Source organism: Ciconia boyciana, chromosome 1 (genome assembly GCF_034638445.1).
Source record: "Ciconia boyciana chromosome 1, ASM3463844v1, whole genome shotgun sequence".
NCBI lineage: Eukaryota > Metazoa > Chordata > Aves > Ciconiiformes > Ciconiidae > Ciconia > Ciconia boyciana.
This window is the reverse complement of record NC_132934.1, coordinates 38,286,777-38,313,277: the sequence shown is the minus strand read 5'-3', so window position 1 is coordinate 38,313,277 and position 26,501 is coordinate 38,286,777. Positions and strand designations below refer to the sequence as shown.

Here is a 26,501-nt window from a genome sequence, read left to right as displayed (position 1 = left end):
TAATCGGTTTATGTGCAACTGTTAATCCAACACTGGTGCTGCTGGCTTTTTACACACGGGACAAACTGCAGTATCTGTTTTTACTTCAGTTTTTCTTTGTATTTTTGCTCTCGCAGTGGCTTAATATTAACCAGCAAGAACCTCTTCCAAAATAGTTATTCTGATATTGTTCTTACACACAGGTCTACAGCTGAAATAAGAGATCAAGAAAACCAAATTTTCTTGATCTAAAGGGGTACCAAATTTTCTCCTTCCTTAAATAGCTGGTTTTTGGGTTTGGTTTTTTTTTTTTTACTTCTCCTTCCTGTACTCAGATGATCCTGAGCTCAGCTGCTCTGCAGAGCATTTTCCTGAATTCACCAGAGTCCTCAATTTAAACAAAACTCCTTGTGTCTGCACATCTATTCATGAGTCTAAAGAAGCCTACGTCTAAAAGCCTAAACATTTTGGAGCATGAGGCTATAGGTGCCCAGTACTTTTGACTTCAGTGAAAGTCCAAAGCTCCACCAGTTCTACCCTTTTGCCTTTGCACTTAAAGCCACATGATTATCCCAACTCAATTACATTATTACTTACATTGCAAAACATCTATACATACTAGGTACTCCCGATCTTACCAGCGAGAAGCCTAGCTACAGTACTCCAAAACTCGGATGGGTGAATCAAAGTTTTTTTTCCAAATAAAAGGACAAAAAATATTTAAAAATCTGGTGTTTATCTGGTGATATTAAAATGTATATCAGTAACAGAGCCAGTAACACATGGCTCATGCTCCAAAAGTTCATGCTAACAGAGAAGCAACTGCCTGAGATGCACCTAACACAGTATTAATAGAAAAGACTAAAGAAAAAAGTGGAAAGATAAAAGTTAGTCACCTAGTCTCAATACTACCTGCCACCGTTGCTGCACTCATGACACTTAAAATAAATTGCTGAATGTAACTGCACTCATTAGATGTTTTAGCAACTTGAACTCTTCTTGGGACAGTACATTAACCCATCTCTCCTAAACTTGTTTCTTAATTTTTTGTGTGTTAGTAGTTACCATTTCATATAGTTAAGTCCCCAAAATTTAAATTGATGATTCTAAGAACCAACTGCAATGATAAACCAGCATACAGCAATCAGCATCCTCTGCACAGAGCATAAATTTCATCTCACCTCCAGAGGCTGTCAGACACCAGAAGGGGACTCGGAGATCACCCCAAAACAGCCACCATGCTCTTCCAAGCTACTGATGCACACACGCCACATCAAGCGCTCCGAGAGAAGAGTGAGGCAGAAACACAAAATAAGGACCACTAGTTCACCCAGACAGTGACATGGGCTTAAAATAGACACAATCTCTACCGCTCTCATTCCTTCAACTCTTAACTTTCAAGTATTTTAGCTGCAACAATGTTTACCCTATAATATTCACTGACTGCCAAATGGATTAAAAAAAAAAAAAAGAATGAAACACTACTGGATATTTTTAGTTGTTTTTATTTTTAAATAAGTTTCATGACTACACGTCAAACACAAACCTAAACTTTTTGGCTCCAAAGCAAGCCTATAATTAGAAACCTCGTTTGTTCTGGTAGTCAGGAGAGCCATTTTCCCTGGGGAATGTTACTGAAAGGAAACCCAGGAAGAGTTGTAATAGCCAAATAACATGAAACTTTTTAATAACGGACACTGGTAACACAAAGCCATACTAACTAGACTTGAGCAGTTACAAACTGCATTTTACCCCTAGAAACTGTTTTCTTCCCAAATAAAATGCTTTTTTTGTCTCTCTTCCTCTCAATGAAATGCCTCGAGCCACTGTGCAAATTCACATGGAACAGACCTAAAGAAGGGCTTCTGCACCCAGCAGTTCGTCTACTTTTTTTACTTGTACCAGCTTACCCATTAAAAAACCCAAAATTGCTACACCTTTCCCTGGAAACCTGCGCTTCCAACAGTGGAATGAGAGATGGCTGGTTACCTTGCCAGGACTAGTTAGGGATGAGACTTTCACCCTCTGCCTTTTGCCTCTCCCCTTCATACCTCCTCTGCTCTTTTATATCCGCTTTCCATTTCCAGCTTTTTTATTAATTTCCTCTCCCACCCCCATTACCACACCTGCAAATTCCAGTGACGTGCAGAAAAGACGGCCACAAAAACAATGTCATGGCAGGGGGCACCGGGTGCGGGTGCAGGGGAAGGAACTAAGACGGCAGGTCTGGAAGCCGTGAAGACCGAGACCAGTAAGGGGAAGAGAGAGGGAGAAATCAGACTTCAGACGAGGAAGGACGGGTGCTGACAGCAAGGCAATGAGCACATTCTTGGGTGCAGGAGAAAAGCGTGCATTTCTGGAAACTGCCAACAGAAACAATTGCATTTTTCTTGCAAGTACTTTTACAGAGCCCTGTATGAAATGGTGAAAAACAGAGCATAAACACACAGTTGCTTTTTTCTTTAAAAAGAGATGAGCAGTATCCAAGCGCCAACCTTCATATCTCCAAGCTATTTTACACTAGACTTCAAGCAGAGCTCTCACATTTTGCGTGCAAACTATTCACGATCGGATGCTGAATACAAGCTGTGGGATTTGCCCTCTTCTAACAGCTGGGATCCATGATCTTCACAGCACCGCCAGCTTCTGAAGCCGGGTTTCCCAAAGCACAGTGGTGCCCTCTCTCGCAGACCCCTCACGTGTAAGGGCAGTTATAGAGAGAGAAATATCTCATGTTTCTAACTGTTATAGCTACAGGGACAGAGGACACTGAAACACAGAGCAGGCAAAACCAAGCACAGGGATGTCTCCCAGTGTTTGCAGTGATCCTCACGAAGACGGGAGCTTAGCGAGGCTGGGAACTAACCCACACGCCAACCACAGCGCCTGAAAAGCCACCGTCCATCAAATCGCCTGAGAAAGGAGAAGTACTGCGAGGATTTACATCAACACCGTTCAAAGTGGGAGAATACAGGGAACTGACACGGGGAAGGGAAGTGTAGGAAACATACAGAGGAAGACACGTACCCCTCCAACATATGGTAGGGCTTGCAGGAGCAGGCACGACTGTTTTCACTTTTCCTGAAAGGATGGGGGTGGGCAGGAGGAAAGAGGGAGAGAAAGGGGTCAGCTTTCAAAAGTTTGCAAAACATCTTCTTTTGGTGTTTTCTCTACAGGGAATGGACAATTTCCAAAGGCTTGATCATACAGAAGCACGGGTCTGATCTTGCAAAAGCCTATGCATATGGATAAGTTTACCTCACATGAGTAGTCACACTGGCAGGACAAAAATATTTGCAGTTCCTCCTTTTTCATTTAATAAATGAGTCATTGCAAACACAGAACAGGGCCACACTGAGCTTAATCTAGCCTCCGATACTTAAATTTTACAACAGCCACAGAAGATAAGAAACCTTCCATAAACAACAACACAGCACAAAGCAGCCTGCATTTTATGCACGTTGCCCTCAGATTAAAGTATTTTTTGGTTAAGAAATTGCTTTGGGGCCACTGCTTGGCCCCAAAACACCACGCTGCTTGTCATATGCTGTAATAATTTTTATGCTTCAGTTTTTTTAGAAGTGGTAGAGAGAGAGGAAGAGACAAACCTTTAACCACCCTACAGAAGATGAGCCGTCTTTGGCAAAGCCCAAAGGTATTATCACAAGATTTTTACACCAGAATTGGTATCAATCCTGTCTTAGCTGCAGAAATTGAGGTACGTAAGTAAGCCCATCACTGCCCCATTAAATGGAAGACAAAAATTCACCCAGCTACTTATTTTCCTTTTTTCCTTCTTTTCTTTGGAAATCCATACAAAACAAGTCCAAATGCTACTACTGAGTTTTTCTGCAGGCACAGCTGCGAGCCAAATGCTCTAACCCAGTTCTTCCCCATGAGAAAGCAGGCAGAGGGACCTAAGACAGAGGGATAAAAGTAATTGCCAACATTTAAGTCTTCTACAAGAAAAAAAAAAAAACCCACACTGCAAAACTTAGTATCTGTATAGTTGAGAAAGACACAGAAACAATAACTAGCAGCTCCCCTCTTTTCTCTTTGCTCAAGGGGACATAGTATGCATTTTTTGACTAAACCTCAAATACAACCCAAAAGTAACATCCTCATCTGTACAAAGAGGCTTATTATGATTGTTATTGCTGGAAGGGGAAACTCACTCTTACTGGCCACATGACTGTTGAAATCTACATTCAGCATTGTTTGGGGATCTTTTTTTTTTTCTTTCCTCTGTAACTCAGCAGCTCAGAGCAACTGGTAATAACTTTATGACTAGAAACATCTAGCTGAGCATTTCTGATGCTGCAGAGTCAGCAATACAGATGAATTTGTTCCAGGTTACTCAATACATATTTAAACATGGATTCTGCAGCACCTCACTGCAGTATTCTTTTGGGAAACACTACTAGAGCACAATATCAAATTTTAGGGTTTTTTTCCATCCCCCCTTGCTTGGAAATGTTAACATCACATACAGCGATTTACGTGTTTGCACAATGTACTACTTATACAACTAGTATTTAGTAAGACAACTCATACAACAGCATTATAAAGACACACATATGTTTTTAGGATCTGAATCAAGACCTGGGCCTTCTACATCTCATGACACAGCAGCTAGGTGTCTGTTTGCACAGTACCATCATGCCATGGTCCTCCTCTGTAACTGCCAGGTGGCCAAATAGGTTAGCAGATGAAGTTCAAGGACACTCAGAATGACTTGCCAACTTCCAGAGAGTCCCTCAGGTTAGTGGGAGGCTGAAACTTAAGATGGATGAGAAAAAGACAACCCCTGAGGAGGGGTGCAGCAAGAAGCACCCTGGGGAAGCAGCCATAACCTGATAAAAAGCTGGTCCCAGCCTATTTGCACAAGGTGCCTGAGCTCAGGTGTAAGGAGAGGGTGCGCCCAGGCTCCCTGCCAAACTTTGCAAAGGAAGCTAAAGCTCAAGAAAGCTCTGTGCACTTCCTCCAACAGGAGCAGGAGTTTCCTGAGGGGCAGTTAGAGGGCTTAAGTTTTAAGCAAATCACAAACAGGGCATAACAGATGGAGAACCTTGGAGAAACAGAAATAAGGGTTGGCTTTCTGCAGCACAACATAGCCTAGAGGAACGGCTGTGGGCAATGAACGATGGGTCTTGACAAGCCCCACGGGTGGGCCAGGGGGCACCTGAGGTATCCAGACTTTGACAAGCAAGTTTATAACCAGATCTCCATAGCAGCAGTAATACCAACACCAAAGTGCAGCGGGGAAAAAATACCAAGAGTTTGTACAAAGAAACAGGCACTGAACAGAGAGAAGCCACAGCCAATGGTGGGAGCAGGGGAAGAAGAGTTAGCATAAACAAGACAGGCTCGCTAGCTTATAGTTTCCAAAGATACAAACCACCTCTAGAAAGAGATCCTGCACTTTGGGAAGAGAAAAGTGAGAGGGGGCTGGACTGCTTAGCTAAAGAAACATGATGTTTACCCTATATGGTTTAACAACTGCTCTGGATCGGACAGGGACTGTTCCATTTTGTATCCCTGACACCGGTTTTACTCCTAGGAGAGAGGGGCTGGTTTTGTTATGGCAAGGCTTCCTCAACACACCAACTCTTCTCACTCTGCCTGCAGCCCTGTAGGTCCCCCACTGAAATTTCAATGCGGACCACAAAAGGGGTTGGTTTGGGGTTTTTGCTTTGTTTTTAATCAGTCCTTCACTTCAAAGCCCACTTGCAGTTGATTTCCTGAGCTTGAATGCTTAAACCAAGACACTTAAACACTTCTGAGAGCCTTTCTCTGCCAACAAAACAGCTGAAGAGGCTGTCATTCATCTCGAAATGAGCTCTGAGTGGAGCGAAGAGGCAGACCCTGCCGGACCCCAGCGCAGAGCTGCCAGCAGAGCCGACAGCAGGGCTGATAGCACGATCACTCACCACAGAAACATGTGATTTTTGACCACATCCCCAGCCCGCCAGACTCTGGGGGGGTCAGACTCGCAGCCTGGCTCCCTCAGGCCGGCTTCCCAGCGGGGCACCCCGGCGGGCTCCCGGAGTTGGCACCGCTCTCCCCGGAGAGACCTTCGGCCCGCGCAGGAGCCCCGCCGCAGGGCTCGAAGCCGGGGGGCGAGGGAAGCCCTTCCCGCCGCCTCCCCGCTCCGTCCCGGGGCCCGCGCGGCTCCGGCGGGTCCTTCCCCGTGGGGGAGGGGGCGGCGGACACGTGGAGGCCGAGGCCGCGGGGAGGGCGGCGGCCCGGCCCGGCCCGGCCCGGCGGCACTTACTTGCGGGGCGGCCCGGGTCTTGCCCGGCGGCCTCCTGAAGAAGGAGGTGCGGGCGGTGAAGAAGAACTCCTCGGACTCCTCCTCCTCCAAGCTGCTGTAGCCGCTGCTCATGCTGCTGGTCCAGGTCATCGGCGGCGGCGGCTGCTGCTGCTGCTGCTGGGGCCGGGCGGCGGAGAGCACCGTCCCGGCCGCCGCATGGGGCCCCGCCGCTGCCGCTCCTCTCCCAGCGCCGCCGGGCCCGGAGCGCAGGAGGAGGAGGAGGAGGAGGAGCTGCTGCTCTGGCGGCTCCGCTCCCGCCCTCCGCTCCCTTCCTGCCGCACAAGTTTCCGCGGGCAGCGCCGCTCCGAGCCCCGCCAGGCTGCGACGCCCCCGCCCGCCCCGGGCAGCAGGTGAGGGGGCGGGGGCCGACCGCTTCCCGCCCCCCGGGCCCCGAAACACCGGCCCGGCGTGAGCGGGGCGGTCCCGGCGAGCCCGGCAGCCGGGTGCCGGGGCCCGACTGCCGCGGGGCGGCGAAGGGGGGGTGGAAGATCAAAGCACGGGCGTGGGCTGGAGATAGTGACCCTCCTCCCGGCCTCTGTGCCGATACCTCAGCACCCCCCCTCGTTAATTACAAGCAACGGGGCAGTTGAGGGGGGCCTGGCTAAAGAAAGAAGGTCCCAAACTTTTCCCCCATAATTACCTGATTTCGCTCTCCTATGCGCCTGTGAGAACAAAGTTATTAAAAAAATAACCAATGGCAAAACAATTGCAAGCCTTTCCTGCTTTGTTCTTCCAGGGATCTTTGAATTTAAGCTTTGCAACTGGTAGCAGACCCAATCGTGCTGAGCAATAACAACCTTGAATTCCCGCAGCAGCTGCGGGTGGCTGGCCCTGGCCTCTCCTCCCTGATCAGGCCCACAGACTATTAAGTCAATGGAATTCATCGCCCCAGGCCGTAAGGAGGAGCGAGGCTTGTGAAGACCCAGCAGAGATTAGATATGTGTATGGATAGCAAGAATATCCAGGGCTGCAACAGAGGAACATATTTAAATGCACAAAAGTTCTGATAAGACACAGGGCGTATATCACACTTGTCATTAATGGGGGAAATGACAGACAATGCCTGAAGGCCAAGTCACTCTGTAATTACCTGCTTCAGAGTTTCTCATGTCTTCCCTTAATTTATCTAGGGCTGGTCACTGTCACAGACAGGATACTGGGTTTAAGGTACAGCTTCCTAAAGCTACGCAGCTGCCCGAGAAAGCAGACTTGCCTTTCCTGCACGCCCTCAGCCCGGCGTTCCTGCTGTCCCCCCTGTGCCACGGCAGCGGTCCCACAGGGGGAAGTGAGTCACATCAGCCACTCGCCACCGGAGCAAACCCTGTGAGACGGGGCTGTGGGGACCAGGAAGGAGGGCAGGCTACATCTTTCAGCAACAGCACGGCCTTAGATTAAACAGATGTGAAGCTGCATGTTTACCAAGCCGCGGTCTAAGCCAATATATCAGTTCCTGTGGTCTCAGTACTCGGCCACAGATGTATCTGGGACGCCATTAGCTGATGTCTCCTTTCCCTCTTCCCCATCCCCATCTCGCTGGCCCCTCACAAACTCCTTGTCTGCTATATGCAGCCGTTCCTATCGCCCTACCCGAGTGCGGATTGGGTCTGTTTCTGCCAGTTAGGTGCTCTTCCTGCATCAGCATGCCGTACATATTGATGAAGTCACCTCAACACCAGCAAAACAACTCACACTGAGAACTAAAACCAGTTAATCAGTTCAGGAGGTATTAAATCCTTACTTTCCCATCAACTCTGATTCTCCCAGATTTTTGTATGGAGTTTTGGCACCTGGCAGATTAGAAGGCTGCATAGCTTTTAAAAACAAATAATTGAGTCTAACAGCGTAGATGCGAATGTGACAGATCTTGAGCCTACTTGTTGGCACTATAAAGCCCCATGGTATTCAAAATAGCTTTAAGTTGAATGCCAAGTTACTTGAATGCGACTAAAACGTATTAAAATGCTTGCTGTAGACAAATGAGCTTTGTGTTACCTGGCTCGCCAAGACCAGCCCCATGCCAAAAGGAAGTCCCACCAGAGAGCTGCTGGGCTTGCCTCTGAACCTGTCCAAGACCCAGCAACCTCAGATTACAAAGCTTTTGGATATAACGCCCCTGACCACGATCACGATTAAGGTGAAGGTTTTTAAGTGACTCGGGTGTGCTACAAAAAGGGATTTGCGTTTTCAAACTACAAAGGTATTTTTAAATGTAATCTGCTGGCACACTTGACGGACTCCCCAGCAACAAAAGGCACTGTGTGCATAGCTTGTTTGCTTGGCTGCAGCCTCAAACCCAATAGTGCGTGGGTGGACCATCAAGCTGGCAAAGAGGATCATTTAGACAATAAGCTGCTGCAAGGGAGCTCGAGTCCATCTGTGCAAGATCAGTTGCAAGTCCTTGGGCTCGAGTTTGTATGTTCTCTGGCAGCAAGGCATATGACATTCACCTTGTCTGTCAAGCATGATTTCTATTGATAACACTGAAAGATTTACAGTATCGTTTTCTCCTGCTGCAACAAAGAACAATGGAGAAAATACATCTAAGTTCTTTGTGATATATCTTCCAATATGAGTTCACTCCTCAACTAAGCCTACTAATTTTGACAGTGATTTTTTTCTTTGATTTTTTTCAGACGGGACGCTGAATCAAACAATTAACATGAAGATACAAACAGATGTGATGCATTTCAATTTTGATTTGCTTGGTGCTTGCAAATAACATATCCAAAGTCTATCGAGTATTTTGCAAGGCTGATACTTAAAGATGAATTGGTACCCCTGTGGATTTCACTGTTCCCAGGCTACTCTCTGTTCATATTTTTAAGGTCTCTGTCCCCAGACAAGTCCTTTTCCACCTTCTCAAATTGACTTCTTGATCTTACCTAGGTAAGATTCGTCCAAGGCTCTTTGTCAGGTGCTGCATTGAAACCTCTACACTACCAGCCTTGTGTTGTTTTCTGGCTCACTCTGACAGGCCTCTTAAATAGTCAACAAAAACCGCCAAACCACTGCATAATGAAAACAAAGGCAGCCATGTCTCAAGATAAAGTTAGTAATAAGCTTTCTGAAAGCATATTTGTTCTTAAGTAGAATTATTGAAGCATTAGGTTAAAATAATGAAGTTAAAAGCCAAGGAATGTGGCACAGGAGAGAGATTTAAAACATCAACAAGCACTATGAGGCTCTCAATCAGTCCTTCCAAGAAATAATTCAACCCAGTGAGAAATTAAGCTGGCAATCAGTGTTCATAGGATCACACTGGCAACTGGCAAGAAGGAGGAGATGCTTTCTTTTTAAATGAACATTAAGTTCAAGTAGCAAGTAGTGCTACAAATGCACCTGTGAAGAAAAGGAGAAGAAACTTTTTTTGGTTTTTATTAAAGCTTGATGGGTAGAATTTCAGAATATTTTTTAACTATAGCCCATTCAAGCCAGTCAAAAGTGGTGACTCAAGTAACACAACCAAAAATAGTAATGGGCACTCTGTGTTCCAAAGCAAGAGTCTCATGAATAAAATATTAGTAAAAAGCAATCACAGGCAAAGATAACCTGTGTCATATACAGCTTTTTGTGGTGTAGGGGGAAAAACAATATTTAAAATCACTGTTACATTCAAGGATAAAATTTGGCTTTAAATCACTTTGTGGTTTTGGAGAGTCAGTTCAGAGAAATGAAACATCAGGCATAGCTTCCATAAAAGTGGAAATTAAAGCTGAACTTCCTAAATGGCAAAAGAGGTGTGAATAATTTTATGAATCTGGCAAGGATTAGGACTTTCAACTACCATAACCGAAATAACCCTTAGAACCAGACATCAAATTTCATACAGGTGGACTGCTTCACAAGGTCCTGCAGCTTCCTTTCTTTATTTGTATTAAAATATCAGTTTGTTGAAGTGATCACAATACCATACGAAAGTATGGCTGAACAGGATTACAAGGGGTAGTTCAGTAAATTCATCCCCTGCTCTGAAGAAGAACCAAGGACTTTACACCATCCCTAACAGATCTTGTGCTAACCCATTCTTGAAATACAGTATGGTAGTGTAACATCTCCCCCATGGGTCATTCTTTCCAGTGTTCAAGCTATTTATTGAGTTAGAAAGTTTTTCTTAACATCCCATTTTAAATCTTTAACCTTGCCCATTTGCTTCTTAGCAAAAGAAAGAGAGGGAGAACAGCCCGTCGCTGTTTTTTATAGCAACCTTTTGGGTACTTGAGGACTCTTTTTGTTCCCTCCATTCTTCTGCTTCCCAGACTAAACAAAGGGACAACTGATAAAACATCCTATAGAGTTTACATTAACTCCATCAGCAACTGCATGATGTTTACATGTTTCTAAAACATCCCCTCAGCCCTCTGACACAGAAACTGGGAGGACTCATTAACACGGGAAAGCTACTAAGCATTCACTCGGCCAGTAAGGCTGCTTTGAGCCCCGGGACCAAGATGCTCAAGGTCTACACACAAGCCTTGGTCTTTTCTCCAGATTTTTGCCAGACTACATCAAAAGGCGCTGGGTGAAAGGAGCAGGAAAGCTAAAAGCAAGATAGGGCATGGGCTTGGAGGGTCCTGCAGCATTTAAGACCACGTTTCTATCAAAATAAAAACAGTAATGTGGAGATCTCAGGAGAAGTCTACAGATTCCTCCTTTCCTCCCTCCCCAGACTTCGGTCCCCCCTGGGTGAAGCCCTGCAAGGGTGCTTACATGCTCCGGCAGGCAGGACCTGCGGTGGCCCCGCAGCCGCGGGCAGCAGCCTCCGTTGGGCTGGGAGCAGTGAAGGGAAGCAGGATGTGGGCTGTGGGAGGGAAGGGTCAGTGCAGGGACTAAACTTCCTTACCTCCCTCTAAACCTGCATTAGTATCCCCTGGTGTCACCAGTGTTTTGCGGGAAGAGTTTCATTAACGACCCTAGCAATATTTCTAATTATAATTGCTATGAATTTGCAAGATGCCCCCAGCCCCTGTCTGCTTCAGGAACCCTTCCGGTCACTTCTGGAGTCCTGCGGTTCGCTCTCTCCCTCTTATTTTCCACCTTCACATATCTGCAATCGCCAGCCCTGATCCTGTAAAGGCCTGACGATGGACATAGCTTTATCCATGATTAGTCCCTATGCAACATACTAAATCTTAAGATATGCTTAGGACTGAAATCCAAAAGGGTTCATACCTAATAGCGCGTTGGATTTGGCTTATTTGTAACAAATTTACAGGGAAATATAATTATTCCACGATGTTCATGATGCAAATTATGGCTGTATAGCAAAGACTACCCAAAAACAAGTTTGCAGAGCAAGATAAGACAGTTTGTAACAGACTGTCCCTTTAAAATCAGAAAAAATAATTCAGAAATTGTGTGGCTTCAGTTTTTTCTACATTCTGGCTGAAAACTGGTAATTTCAAATGATCAAAGCAAAGCAATAAAGTTGAAATACAACCAACACGGAACATCCACTCAGGCCTGCAGCTTCCTTACACCAGCAAACTTTCTGTTTACTCATTTCTCCCATTTGTCTTGAATTAATAGCTCAGGTCTGTTTAGTACCACCGGCAGCAATGACAATTACCCTCTGATTCATACTCAGTGACTTGTTAATTCAAACAAGGTCATTCCAGCCACACAGGCACATGAGTGCAGACTGAAAACAAACAGGAGCCAGCTAAACAGCCTCTCTCCATCTCCTGGTGAAGAAATGCCATGGGGACATGTACTTGCTATGGCAGATACAACCTTGGACAGCATTGTCAGGAATCCTTTTCCAGCTCCTAAAATTCTTAATCTGCCCAACCCTTAAGGCCCCTTGGTGCAACTCTTTCATCCAAAATCCTCAAAACAAAAGGGATACCTGGAAACTAAAAATAACCCACGTAATCGCTTTCTTAGTCACACGTTCACGCACTTGCAGTCATGCACCAAATCCATGGTCTTCATCTACCATACTTGGACTGGTCAGAAGATCACAGAACCCAGAGCAAGTTCACTTCCCCCGTCCCATCTGGGGGTTGTGCTTGGAGCAGTCAGACCTACATTATTTTGAAGGGGGATAGAAAGGGGACAGAACGAGAAGATTGTGCTTGTCTCCTTTTTTACGATGCTGGAAACATGTGGCCACCTACCCACATGCACAATCTTACTGAAATCAATAGAGCTACTCATTATTTTAAACATGCACATAGTTTGGAGGATTGGGGACTTTTTCTGGGTTCCTACCTAAAGCTGTAGAGGTAAAACTGTACCCTTCCTGACAGTTTTAGAATTACCATCAGCCTCGGGTTAGAGTTCGACAGCTTCCCAGAATATTCAAGCAATACCCCTTTTTATCTCAAAAAGATGTGAGTGTCGTTGATCCAGCCTAGCAAGATGACTCAAGATTGGCCAGGGTAAGACCACAAGTACAGCCTTCACCAAGGGATTATTTCTGCAGTTTGAAGACGCTGCCATGGAGTCTGGCCTCATCCTGTGGTGTGAGTGCCAAACTCCCCACATCCTGCCCCAGCCCAAAACCCACCTGGACCAACTGAGAGACTCCCGTTGCCTTTGAAATGACTTGGATAAAGCTCATAAAGCAATCCTCTACTCTACTTGTATGCATTTTTCTTCCAGGTTATTTCCATCCCAATTAGGCAGCAGTGCTCTCCAAAACAGAGACATTTGCTAGTAGTTGACTATAAACTGCATTATTAAACAGGTACTTTCTTGTCACAGATAAGAAAAGGTAGATTTTACAGTACAAATGATGAACAAATATTTTATATGTCTGTCATACGTTTAATCAGAGAGTTTCAAAGAGCTGTGCAAATGTACCAAACTGAGTCTTGCCCTGCCCATCACTCTCGTTTCAAAGGCTGGATTTCTGTGGCACAGACAGATCAGTGGATGTGCCAGCAGTAGTAAGAGTTCAAAGCTGAGAGCCATGTTACATCTGGCAATCCGTTCCCCGCTTCAATGGCCTTTTTAGCTTATGCTGTAGCCAGCCCTAACAATGTCAGATCACAAGTCTGTCAGCGCCCAGATGTAGCCCCAAAGCCCCGACTCAATAAAGAGGTGTAGAATTCATCCTTACTCGCACAGTCCCATTGATGTGAATAGTCAGACGTAAGTATAAGCTAAGGTTGGCGTAAGGGAAGCTCAGAAGCCTGGGAGCTCTGTCATCTAATTCTCTGTAAGCACCCTTGCCTTGCCAGGGTAAGCAGTAGAGCTACTATATGAGAAAATATAATCTTAAGGAAATATTCTATAATAAAGTGTACAGAAAACAGACATTCTCCTACTTTTAATTCTCTTCCTAATTGCTAACAGTATGTAAAAATACTCGGGGCAGTAAAATTAACTAGGACCTTCTGTTTCAAGTATAGAAACCACAACTGTGGAAGCTCAGCGTGCTTGTGGATACCACTAAAATGTGAGCCCTAATGCGCTGTAGCTGCAATCTGATTCCCAGCATCTGTCCTCAAACTAGTGAATTGGTGGGGGAAGGGGCCTTCTGGTCAGGGAATCACGTCCACATTGTCATTTCCTAGACAAAGAACAATAAATTGTCCTGTCATACTGTGTACGAGATGACATTTTGCTCTGTTTAATAAATCTGATTGTGATAGATAGTAGAAACTCCCTAGAAACTGTCCCTGCAAGTTTAGGACTTTCTAGTAAATCATCTTGACAGCAGCCCATGAAGACAAGCATCCCAGAAAGACAGCGCTCTTTGACAGGACAACAGATCTGACAACTTGTTGCTGAAATGCTTGTCTAATCCATCCAGTCCACCCTTAGCTGGAAAAATCTGAAAAAATTAGCCTCGAAGTGCAGTGCCCTACACCTGCTGAGCCAGCCCTGCCAGCTGAAATGCTGGGGGCTGCAGGAGAGCAGCCCCGCTTGCGTGCTCGTGCCTGCCCACTTGCTCCCCAGCTTGCAAGCCCGGCAGGCACTGGAGGGGCTGCCAGCTGCTAATGCAAGGTAATTCATTTTTTTTTACCTGTACTTCTGCCAACGCTGCACAAGATTAACATTTCTCACATTTTCAGTAGGATGCGATCACCTTTGAAAATTTTGCCCTGAATCAGCCTTTCTTTTAGCTAACTCTCACTAAATCCTTTCACATTTGGCCCATGTCCCATTCACCAGCTTAAGGCTTCCCAATTCCCACCTTTGCTGTCATGCAAAGGTGGGAATGTCCCACCTTTGCTGTCACCAGTGCAGGGATAAAAAAAGTAGGACAGTTTAAAGATGAGACAGGAGTTCAGGGACTGGAAAAAAATAGAAGTGAGAAATAGGCAAATTGGCCAAAGTAAAAATCAAACAAAAAAGGTAATATTTTGAAATAAGAATCAGATTTTTCTACCCAGAATTCCTGAAAATCCCAGAAAAAATGACCAGACAGATTTCTGGGTGAAAAAAGAGCACATGTCGAAGAAAGTTGAGATGTATGTTTCTAATTTTGAAGGAAGATTTAGAGAAAAAATATACTGAAAAATTAAAAAGGGTAATTACGGGAAAAGTACACTACATGAAAAGGCAGCTAAAGAAAGCATATGTGTCAGGGCTGAGAAGATACTGGAGAAGTAGAAAAGAGAAAAGGAAAAAAAGAATATATGGTGCTTAATTTTTTCTTTCAAAACTGTGGAATGATGTGCACAGCATCCTCAATCCTCAATTTAGCAGATTTAAAGTCAGCCTCCTGGCTTCCCATACAGAGGGAAAAGGAAGGGAGGGAGTGGATGCCTTACATCAATAAGAAGTCCAGCAGAGCTGCAGACCGCACAGGGCCGAAGCCTTGTCAGAGGTTTCCTGCTTCCGTGCGGCTCTTGGTCTCCTCTACCTATATTTTATCACTTAGATGTAGTGACAGCACTTTGGTGGAAAAAAGAGATCACCAGAGGGAAAATAAGCAACATTTGCACTTAGATGCAGCAGGAGAACCATCCCACCCTGAGGGAAAGAAGCTATTTATGCCTCCGCCTGCTGCCATGTCTGGTCCTGCCGTGGGTGAAGAGGTCAGAGCCAGAGCCCTGGGCTGATGCAGGGCGAGTTGACATGACTTATTCTTATCTGTTTCACTAACAAAAAACCACCGATGTTATAAAAAATAGAACACAAACAGGACATATTTGTGACTCAAAGACCAGTACTTGTAAGCTGGGAAATGCCTCCCTCATGAGTGACTGTCTTGAGCTTAACATGTCCCCCCAACCCTGCAACGCAGGGACCAAGACTGTCCTTACTCCTCTAGCCTCCAGCACGGTCACACACGGGCCAGTATTCAGGTCACAAAGGAAACTGTAAATCTGGCATTTTATATACTTTTGTCTATTTGTTAGAGATAGCCTTTTATACATAACATGCATAATATGACGGACAATTTATAGGACCTGGACCTACACTACCAAATAATTCAGCTCCCCAGCTCAGTCCCAGGGTCTGGTCCTGCGATAGTCTTATTTTACACGTTAGTTCATTTGTGGGCCCTCTTTTACAGCAAATCAGCGCATTTCCTTCAAAACAAACCCCAGAGGTGCTTCCAGGGGTAGTCAACGCCAGAAATCACGCCATCTCAGCAGCATGGACCCCTCAGCCTTCCTCTGCTCTTCACCATCCTCTTATGCTATCCCAGCCAGCATCGTCCCCTCAGCCTCCCCTCACATTTTCCAGGCAATTTGAACCAATAAAACATGCACGCCATATCTTGAGTCCACAGATACGGGGGTGTAGGACACAGCCTGTTCTAGGAGGGGACAGCTCTGAGAAACGTGGACCTGAGCTACTCTGCAGTTCCTGGCCTGAGGCCAGGGGTCACTCCCTGGGATAGAAGCCTTTGGCTGAAGAGAGCAATAGTCATGGCTGGCTCAGCAGCTGTGCTGCATCTACTCATTATTTTTTCAGTCTTAACTTGAAAAGCAAAATATTTAATTAATTTAATTTTACAGTCATTGCTTCTGTTTACATTGTTTATAATGTTAAGCTCGTTTTCTAAAATTAGAAAAAACCACTATTCTTAGAAAATAAAATTCTTTTCTTATTTTATGAAGCTTGGGTGATTACTCTGCACTGTGATTTGAAAAGGCATGATCCAAAATTTTAATGCTGTTATCATTCAGATGGAAAGAAATGGTGGAAGAACATGTAGAAAGAGGTTTTACACTGCAGAGCTTTTAATATGAAATTTTGCCAGTTGTGGGACATAGCAAATTGTACAGAGATGCTACAGAAGCAACGTCTCTGGTATTTTCCCACCGCAGCAACATCCAAACTCTGATGCCATGGCTGTAGATTGATTTTTTAAGGGTTTAAAGAGGTGTAAACTCTGAGCTTCTGGCAACCAAACTAGTTGGAAAGTAAGCAAGATTTTTATAAAATTGCTTGTAATTGTTATCCAATCCTTTTTCTTCAGACCTGGCCACAGACTCGCGGCACAGAAGCACTATTTACATACCGCTGTTTGAGAAGGCAGGCGGGTTTAAGTTAGACATACGCACAGGGGCGTTCCACCAGAGCAGTCCCTATTTCAGCACTGCCTCTCCAGCATGACTTGTGCTTTATGGAACCTTGGTTAAAAATCACAGAAAATGGTACATCTGAAGGAGAAGCTGGGGGGAAGGGAAGCAGAGGAGGTGAAGCAGATGTGTCTAGCTCAGGCTGTTTTGCGAGCTGTGACTCCAGCATTCGGTACCAAGCATATGCTACATTTTCTACTTGAAAGCCGACTGCCACTTCAAATGAAAATGGTTTTGTATGTGCTGCCCCATAAAATTACAGAGACACAGAGGTCCACGCTAACTAGCTGTTTACCTCTATGTTCTACCACAGCACATAAGTTATAATCGGAGGAAGGAAACTCCTAGGAGATCTGAAGGCTTTAATTGTTTCAGCGCGCAGATGGTTTGCATTACAGCAAATCGACACAGCTCAAGGTCAATCCATAGTTCAGCAATAGCTGCTTCGGCAAAGTGAATTTAGTTTGTTTACGCCTCTTCTGGGGAAGGTTTAATGGCTTTTTTACTTATTTTACAGATATTTCTAGGCTTAAGAAACACCGCAACAGGTGAAACTGAAGGAGCGTAGGTTGCCACAGTCATTTCCTTCATGTCTGGTACTAAGCAATTTTTAGAGCAGCTAAATATAGCTGTTTTCCTACAACATTTGAACGCTTTGTTTCAACATGTTCTCTTTTCTGTCGCTGACATAAAAACACTCTCTTACAGACTCATGAAGACATCTCCCGCAACTCTGATTTGCTTTGCTACGTTGCGGTTTGCCACCCAACCGCTGCACCTAGAGACTGAGGTCTGACGCAAGTAGTTACTCTCGCCCTTAGCTGTCAGTCCGAGCTGCCCCTCTCCCAGAGGTTCCTGGTCCCCCCGCACAGGCGGCTCAGCTGTTCGTGAAGCAGCTGCTGAACTGCCTCAATTTAGGGCTTAGATGGTTAGGATAAACTGGAACCAATTTTGATTTTTTTTTTTTTTTTTTAATAGCACCAGGCTGAAATCTGCCACAATACAGCAGCTGCTTCACCAGCTGAGCCATCCCTCCAGGCGAAATGGAGCTCCCCAAGAGGAAAACGGGCTGGGCACCAGGGCAGGGGGGCACCACTGTAGCGATACCAAGGTAAGATGTCACTGGTCAGAGGCTGGAAAGCTCCATGTAGGAGAGGAACACAAAGTACTCTGGGGCACAAAGCACCAGCCTGCATGAGCCACAAGCACCTTCTTTTGTGCCATACACCAACTGGATCCCAGAGCTGTCCGGCTAGCTGCCATTACAAAGGCAATCCCACCAACGCCAACTGTTAAAAAACTGCATCTGGCAAAAACAGTGCGTGACTTTTGTTTTAAAAGGGATGGTCTTTGTTCCTCACACCTTGTCTTCGAGTTCTGCTGATCAGTGCTTATTCCCGTCAGTCATACGCTGTCTCCATCATGTACTCTCTACCTCTTGTCCCGCAGGGACAGTACCAGACCCCCACATAACCCTGGGGCAGCACCGTGTCTTCCTGCCTGCACTCGGTGTCTGGAGTGCCAGACCTGGAGAGAAACCACAGCAATGCATTGCCAAAGAGAGGTTATGTTTGTGTGACTCAACAGATGTACAGATGTGTCCATATGTCCATATGTGCAGGTAATTTAACACTGCGGGTGCGCCTCCCCTCCCCTGACATGCGACCAGACTAGCGGAGTCACAGGATAATTGAAAGATGGGTTGTACCTCAAGGTCAGAAAGTAATCAGTGAACTTGCAGTCTACTTGGAGACCTCAAAATATGTCAGAAACGTCACTGAATGTAACATCACAGCAGAACAATGCTAAAAAGCTCACGCTCTTTGCTGTATGCATTAGGGCATCTACCTTCATTTCACTTAGGTCTGAAAGTATTTTTAAAAGCTATCTGTTTCAAAGAGCTGGTTTTAAATTAACTTAGGAAAACTGCAAAACTTTTAAAAAGAGGCTTGTGGCAGGGCTGTGAGGATTTGAAACAGAGAGGCACACCAACGCTGTGAGCTGTACCTAAGAATTTCACATCCACGTCCTGGAAGCAATCTCCTGCCATAACCCCCCCACGCTGCACTCAGTGGTCCTCCATGTGGCCTTAGCATCTGCTTTGGCATCTGCTCTTTCAGGAGGATCTGCCTCTATGTGCCTTGCTGCTTTCAAAGGCCTGCCTGCTATTGCTCAGGCCGCCTGGCAGCGTTCACCACCGCTCTGCGGTCGGGCAGATACCCTTACAAGGAAACGCAGTGATTCACCCCCCTCCTTGGTGGGAGTCCGGCAAGCACATCCACCACTGTAAATCCGTAATCCAGCTTTACTGCGTCCATTTAAAATAACTTTGGGAGGCAAAAGGCAGCCTGAGCTTTAGGGCTAATTCTTTGCATAGATAATAAGCTGAGGTGCATTTACAGGTCAGTGTGTAAAGTTTCTCTAGCTCCTAACTTGGACAAGAGGCTGCAGGCATCTGGGACAGAAGGTGTGCGGCTGCCAAAACAAAGCAGGCGGCTGGAAGCAGAGCAAACTGCCTCCAGCAGCCCTGCCAACAGATTCTGCAGGTCAGCTATTAAAATGATTTGCACATCAGCATATTTCAAATTTCAAATTTGGCCTTTTCCAAAAGACCACAGCAAGAGTGTTTGTAAAGAAGGGGCTGTTCTTGGAGGAAAGCAATTTCCTAAAGAATCCATTTCCTTACTCAAACACCAGAAAGGTAGAAGGTTTTCCTAAAACTGGCACTGAGGGCATATCTGTGACACAGAGATAATTACTGGAAGTAACTGGTGAAACTGCCAAATGTGACTACAGCAGAACTGCCAGAAATTTTTTCCTTCTTAATTGCAGCCAAAAACCACAGGTGACTTAAAAGAAATGAAAGTGTGGGGAAGAGTGTGGAATGACCAGGAAAGACTGCTCTTACACACAGTGCTTTAGCACAGTCTAGAGGACTTGTCTATGAAATGCTGCCAACCGTTGGACCATGGCCAACTCATCTTAAAATTCGGGTAGCCTGGGGGTGGGTGGGATGGAGGCACGCACACTTCTCTCGCGTCAGAGGCCCCGCGTATGCTAACCTCTCTTTCTGGCTCAGGATGCGGGGCAGTTCCTGTCCCCAGCTCTGGGACACGCTGTGCTGACTCCCCAGCAGGCAATCTCGGTCCAAAGAAGGCTCAAAACTGCAAGTTGAGGACATTTTAAAGAAAAAAAAAGATGGTTAATAGATTTTACAAACTGTTAGTGAAACTGGATCTGTTACGGCAAAACTCTGCTCTCACTGACTCCGCTGGACCCTACATCTCCTTTTTCACTGTCTAACCTAATGCAATGATTCTCAAACCCAAGACTGGGGTTGCCCTGGGAGGTCCAGACTGCGTGATGGGAGACAGAGGGAGACAAGAATAAAAAATCCAGATAGCTCGTGTCAGCCCCTCTTGTCCTTTTTCTGTTTCTCTCTTTCTCTTTCTCTGCCAGTGAAGGTCTCTCCTCTCTCCAGCCCCACCATGGGGGATGTGCACATGGGACGAGCTTCCCCTGCGTAGGGCGGAAGGACCTGGCAGCACGGGGGTGAAGACCAGCTGCTTGGGGTGTACGGGTTGATGCGGGCGAAGCTGTGGGAGCTGTGCAGCCCAGCACAGCTTGGGAGGTTCCTGCTGGGAGACGGAGCACAGGATCTCAGAAAGATGGTTCAGCGAAAGGAGAGGACCCCGACCTACCCCCAAAGAGTAACGTTAGGGACACTACTCAGACAGACAGCAGCTGCCTAATTACAACTGGAAATATGGACCCTAGGTATTTCCAAAACACTTATTTCTTTTATTCATTCACTTCAGTAAATTGTTCCTGTCTCTAGCTATATCTGTTAATTGTGGGGAAAAGAATATAAAGAACTCAGTAAAATCATAGTTCACAAATGCAGCTGTCAAGAGATTTTACTCCTTCCACTCTCTCATACTGAGTTACTGCTCAACTTACCCTATCTGTAATCCTCAGTTTTAAGAATTCACCCTTGCTTTCCTTCCCCAGATTATGGATTCTTCAACAAATTCAGGAATATTCATAGAAGTTACAGGTAAAGCATAAAGAAACAATCAAGTTCTCAGAATGTAACTCTGTGCCACACGGTGCATTTATTCACCCATAATACTTTGCAAGAAAGAGCTCATCCCCAGTGCGACTGTGAGCTGCAGATAGGCAAGGAACATTATCCACAATGTCACCATTTCCAAAAACAACTTCTACTGCTGACTCCCCAGACTGAGACATATTTGAGGTAAAATGAAATAGCAGGTTTGCATACCGTGGGCACCTCCCTCCTCCTAGAAGAAGGAAGAAAAGAAAGCTGGGGGCGAAAGACTAAAAATTAAATCAGCACATCTGAAAACCAAGGCCAAATTGACTTGCTGAAGGCCATATCTAATCAGTCATTAGTAGAGCAAGGGCTGCAAATCTGGCTTCCTCAGTCCCAGTTTCACGCTCTAATTCCTACCTCCAACAAATTGCTTTATAATAATCATAAGACCTTACTGATTAGTCATATATGCAGATAAGGAAATATCTTTTCAAGGTTATTGTAAAGGAAAATATTAGTCAGGATGGCAAAAGGAAGGTTGAAGGGAGAGGACAGTGCAAATGGAAAACTCACAGAGGACTGTGGACTGAGCAATGTTCCTCTAAACACAAGTTTAGGAGTATTGGGAAATGTAAAAGTGGTGTTCAGCCTTGCTATACACTGGTCTTCCTTCCTCAGAGAATAATGTTGCAGAATTGTCTGATAAGGTTGTTCTGATAGAATAGCTTAGTGAAATCAAGACGACATAGTTTTATCCTGAAGTCAGCTAGGTGAGGTCATCCCCAGGCAGGATGCATGGTGCTGACCTCATCCTGCTGCCCCATGGTAACTATCTCCACTGCTTTGTTCTCACTTAGGATTGTAAAGCAAAATAATCGATGATGGTATTTATCTTGCTGTAAACAAACACTCTGTCAGAGAAGACAAAGCCTTAAAAGGGGGATTGACCATGGCTACATACACACTTGCAAGCACTGGCAGAGAAAGAGATGGAGAAGCGTAGGATATGGTTTAGGCAAAGCAAATAATTGTATCCAGTTATCCAGCTGACTGCAGCACATCAGTAGGAAAAATACCTGAAATGGGCATCTGCAGCTCTGCATTGGTTCACAAGACTAGTTGTAACGTATGTGTTTGAAGATCTCTTGCGGTCCCATGATGAAAGTTTTCTTCTCAAATGTAAAGGGGAGATGATATTTTCCATCCTTCTCTAGGGATTATTCACATAGGGCAGGCATGCAGAGACCAGCTGGATTTATCTTCTCCAGGCACTGTCCAGCTTCCAAGCAGCATGGCTCCAGGATCGTCTGGGCTAGGAGCTGATCCAAAACTCATCCTTAGGAGAGGTCTCGTGATTAAGAACCAGGTCACAAATCATAAGAAATCTAAAGGTCACAGGGGAAAGCTGATCAAGACGCAAAACTAGCTCTGGATCAAAAATCTCATCTGGAATATCACAACCATAATGTAAGGTGTATATCTCGAATGAAGCGATGAAGGGACTTTATCTCATTTTTGAAAGGTTTGTTACACCATTTGTGAAATAAACATTCATGGAAATAAAAAAAACCCCAACTGATCACCAGCATATTCTTTGTAGAACAAACCAGATCTAAAAAGCTTGTAGGAGTCTACATTTTGTAGCTTTGTCTCTGCGTTCAGAAGAAACAACACAACAGCCTTTTGTATCCGGGCAGCTTCTTTTGCTTGGCAGTAAAGGATCAGAAGGCCACAGGAACCAGAGGTGCAGGATCCCCACTGGGACCTACGCTGCAGGAATGGAGACTTACAATAGCTTAAATAAAAAGGGAGAAGGAAACACGACAGTGACTATTGCTCGAGATCTCCCACAAGTGCTACGAGAACCCAGCATGTTTTGATCTGGGGAAGCCAGCTACTTCTTTACGCTTTGGGTAGGAACAAGAGGACTACTCCCCAGAAGTTTAACTAGTATGACTTCATTGCCATTGCTTTTAAATGACATATAACTGGTGACAGTTTCCTCCTTCCCAGTAAGTATATTGAAGCATTAACACTTACTACATCACTGAATTTTTACACACTTACACACACTATTTGCAGAGTAAATAGGGAACACATGAGTTCTTATCCACACTTCCTGTGGAGCAGACCGACATGAGACAACGCATACAAGAACAAAGCTTCACCGTAGAATGAGATCCCTGGGAGAAGGGGAACCACCAGGCAGCACACACGCGGAGCTGGGGAGAAATCCAGCTCATGCAAACAGGCGGGCTCCTCTGCACCGAGGAAGAGTCTGGAAGGCAGCTCCTAGGCAGCATCCCCAGTTAGAGGAAGCCATGAATCAGTAAGGAAAAACGCGACCTCCTGTCATTTGATTCCTGCTCTCTGGGAAACAAGGCTTTACATTCCTGTAAGATAAACAGGACTGCATCAGAACAACATAGAGCTCTGTTCTCTACCTGTTTTCTTAACAGCTGTCTGTTAAGGGGCTGCTGGTTGGCAAGCTACTTGGATCAAAGACTGGGAACAAATATTTTCATATCTTCACCCAGCAATGTTATCATTAAAAATAATCAAAAACCGCTCCCCACCTTCCTTCCCCACCAGGGAAGGTTTTGCATCATGCCCTTCCTGCACTGAGTCAAAAGGCAGCAGCAATCCCTTCTCTGTACATTTCCAACAGCTGTTAATGCCATAAGTCAACAAAAGAAGCCTGATACTGTTAAAAAAAAAAAAAAGAGAGAGAGAGGGAGAGATAGTGTGAAGCTCCAAGAATATTTTAGGCAATCTGGATGAGAAAATGGGATGTGAGTTTCACAACAGTTCTGACTTTCTCTTCTGATCAGCTCTCGCTGCCATCTTGTTATTTGCTTAGGACAGGTCTGCGTGGGGTGAATTAAGTAGTCTGCAGGTATGTCACCAGCCCAGCTACCTTCCTGAACATTTAAGTGCAAAATACAATCAGCCTCGTGAATAAGTGCTCTAGAAAGTGTGTGATATTAAATATTTCTTTGGACCCTCGTCCTGCTTGGAAACCAGTCACCCCTGTGGTTTAATAAATTAGGACGGACCTGACGCGGCTGCTGGTAATTCCATTTTGGTCGAGGTGTTTTATGGATATAAAGTAAATAATCAGGCAGCCTGTGAAGGGGGAATGAAAACCGCTGTCACCCTGTTTACCTGCCTCTCCCTAACAGAAAGGTGAAGTTTAGTTGTCCATCTGTCATCTACGGCACGTGGACTTTTGAGAAAAGTCAGCATTAGGATTGCACCAGGACAGACGCGCAGGGGCCGGCGTTTACCCCCCACTTACCAGTTGCCCAGCCAGCGCTCATTTTCTTTGCATGTTTTGAGGGTTGAGTAAGGCACTCAAGACACTATCATAGTTAGTGATTTATCACCCAACAACTGGGCAACTTCCATGTACAACCATAATCTACAACATATAACAGCAAAATACCCCTCTTCAAGCATGCATGTTTTGACGAAGGCAGCCAACATCCATTTGCCTACACACGCCCCATCAAAACCAATCGTCCTAGTGATCGTTGTCCTGATCTGCATGTTGAAAACCTACCCTAAAGATAAGAAAGAAACCGTGCTCTGATCTCGTCGCTGCAAACTCTCACAAACCCAACCCTCAGGATCCTGGCTTGTTGCCAGCCCCCCCTCCACTTGCTCAGGCAGAGCCTGGCCACCCCTCACATCGGTGTGCAGCTATATCATGCTATATAACATACACAACACACAAAACTTAACAATTTAGAGGATCAGTTCTCCTTGAACTTTTTCTCCAACAAGATTAGGCAATGCTATTTGAGTATCAGAGAACCACCTGGAACTCACGGGACGTGCAAGCCTGTATTACTTGTATTAAATTTGTAATGTGATCATCTGTGCTCTGCTGAGCCTGCTGAGCTACTGGGAAGATATTAATAACTTTGAATTAGGAAGAAAACTGCCACAATAAAAAAAATGCAGTTGATATTTTACATCCTACACCTGGCACAACACTGACAGCAGAAACTGGAAAGGACAGTGGAAAAAATGTGTGTGGTAAGAATAGTCTGTATTAGAAATAAATGGTGGAATAAGAACATATAATGCTTATAATGACAGCTTATAATGACAGCTTATAATGACAGCTGACAAAACAGCAGGTTGAAGCTGGCCACATTACTAGGGAAACACATAGTTTTCTAGGGAGACTACAGAAACGTCTTGAATATGAAAACATGTAACTGTGCAAAAATCAAAAGTGCATTTTAAATGTTCCCCTCATCTAATAGCAGTATTTTCCTGTAATTTGAAGCCTTGTCTGCTTCTTCTACGTAACTAGAAAATCAGAGCTGTTTGACTGGAGTTAATCTGGTTGCTAAACAACCTATAATTGATCTTCTCTGGGTTTCAGCAATATGTTCTTTAAGCAGTGAGCTTGCTACCTTTCTGTTTGAAAGGTCAGGCCTGTATAGTACCCAAGTACTTTTTAAAAAAAAAAAGTTTAAAGATAGATTTACTGATGAAAATGTGTGATTTTTAAATAACGTTTTAAAACCATAGTGGTGTAACAACATGACTCTGAATTCTTCTATGGACTGAAAATTCCCACCAGGTGTCAACAAGCTGAAGTCCACTCTGTTAAAAATATTAGTTCCAGTATTATGTTATTTGGTGGTATGATGATGCAGGTCCACTCAACACGTGCTTCATCCAGTCTTTACTGATTGGGCTTTAAGATCCATTTTTCATTTTAAAAAGCTCTCCTTGTCTAAATGCATCTTTTGGATTCATCCTACTTGCAATATTCAACTACTGCCTCAGTCCCCATCGGCCCAAGCGCTTATTCAGTCTGCTCTAGCAAACCCAACAGACTATTTCATGATGCCTACTCCAGAGAATACTAAAGAAGTCCAAATATCTGATATAGTAAATTAGACTTCTTAAAAATGCTGCAGTGAATTTATAACTTAAAGATCTTAAGTCAGTACTGTGCAAAGCCTGTATTAGTAATACCCCTGTGAAGGAAGGCTGCAGACAGTAGAGGCAGAAGAACTGTTGTGGATACTCTCAAATTATTTTCTGAATGCTTGGGACTAATTTCTAGTCTATATAATCTATCAAAGCTTTTATTTATGCCAAATGGATTTCCCTGAAAGTAGCCTGAGCAATATACACAATTAGAACTGAAATCAGCTCCAGGTTTAGTTTAAAATTTTTCCCAGTCACTGGCAAAAATGAAACTATGCTCTGCCTGCCAAAACAAACATCATTCAGTTTTCCTCTTTTCCTTTCAACTACTACCAAGCATAATCAGGTTTAGCAGAGATCTGAAATACATAAGCCATTAAAAACCATGCCCATTGTACAGAGGACACGCCACTACCAAGAGTTAGTATGGGAGAGCAGTCAATAGCTCAACAGTAGCTTTCATTATTAATCAAGAGCTGTACACATCTCTATCGTGATATTTTGCTCTGTATTGTCCATTTTTTCCCAAAGGGGATATTCTTGAAAGGAGATGTCAAACTACCTCACTTCTGAGTGAGAAGAACTGAAACTACTTTCAGTTCCAGTTACATTCAGATGGTAACGTCAGTGCCCATCCAGGTCCAGGAGTTTCTATATTTGCACTGTGAGATCCCCTCAGTCTTCTCCACAGCAGGTTCATGCATTTTGAAGC

At 44.8% G+C, this 26,501-nt stretch overlaps 1 protein-coding gene across 5 annotated transcripts in view; it reads right to left on the bottom strand.

Annotated features, from left to right (window-relative positions):
• Nucleotides 1-26,501, bottom strand: part of RASSF3 (Ras association domain family member 3) — a 98,139-nt gene that overhangs the window by 47,208 nt on the left and 24,430 nt on the right. Inside the window, exon 1 of one of the 5 annotated variants that reach the window (XM_072863001.1) lies at nt 6,933-6,951. The exons of 1 other annotated variant lie outside the window; for it this stretch is intronic. Coding sequence is in view for 2 of the 4 variants with exons in the window: in XM_072862976.1 (XP_072719077.1) it covers nt 6,254-6,382 (129 nt within the window). In the remaining 2 variants the exon portion in view is untranslated. Of the gene's footprint in view, nt 1-6,253; nt 6,752-6,932; nt 6,952-26,501 lie in introns of those variants that run through there. 3 more of the 5 variants (XM_072862991.1, XM_072862976.1, XM_072862982.1) reach the window with 3 other exon arrangements.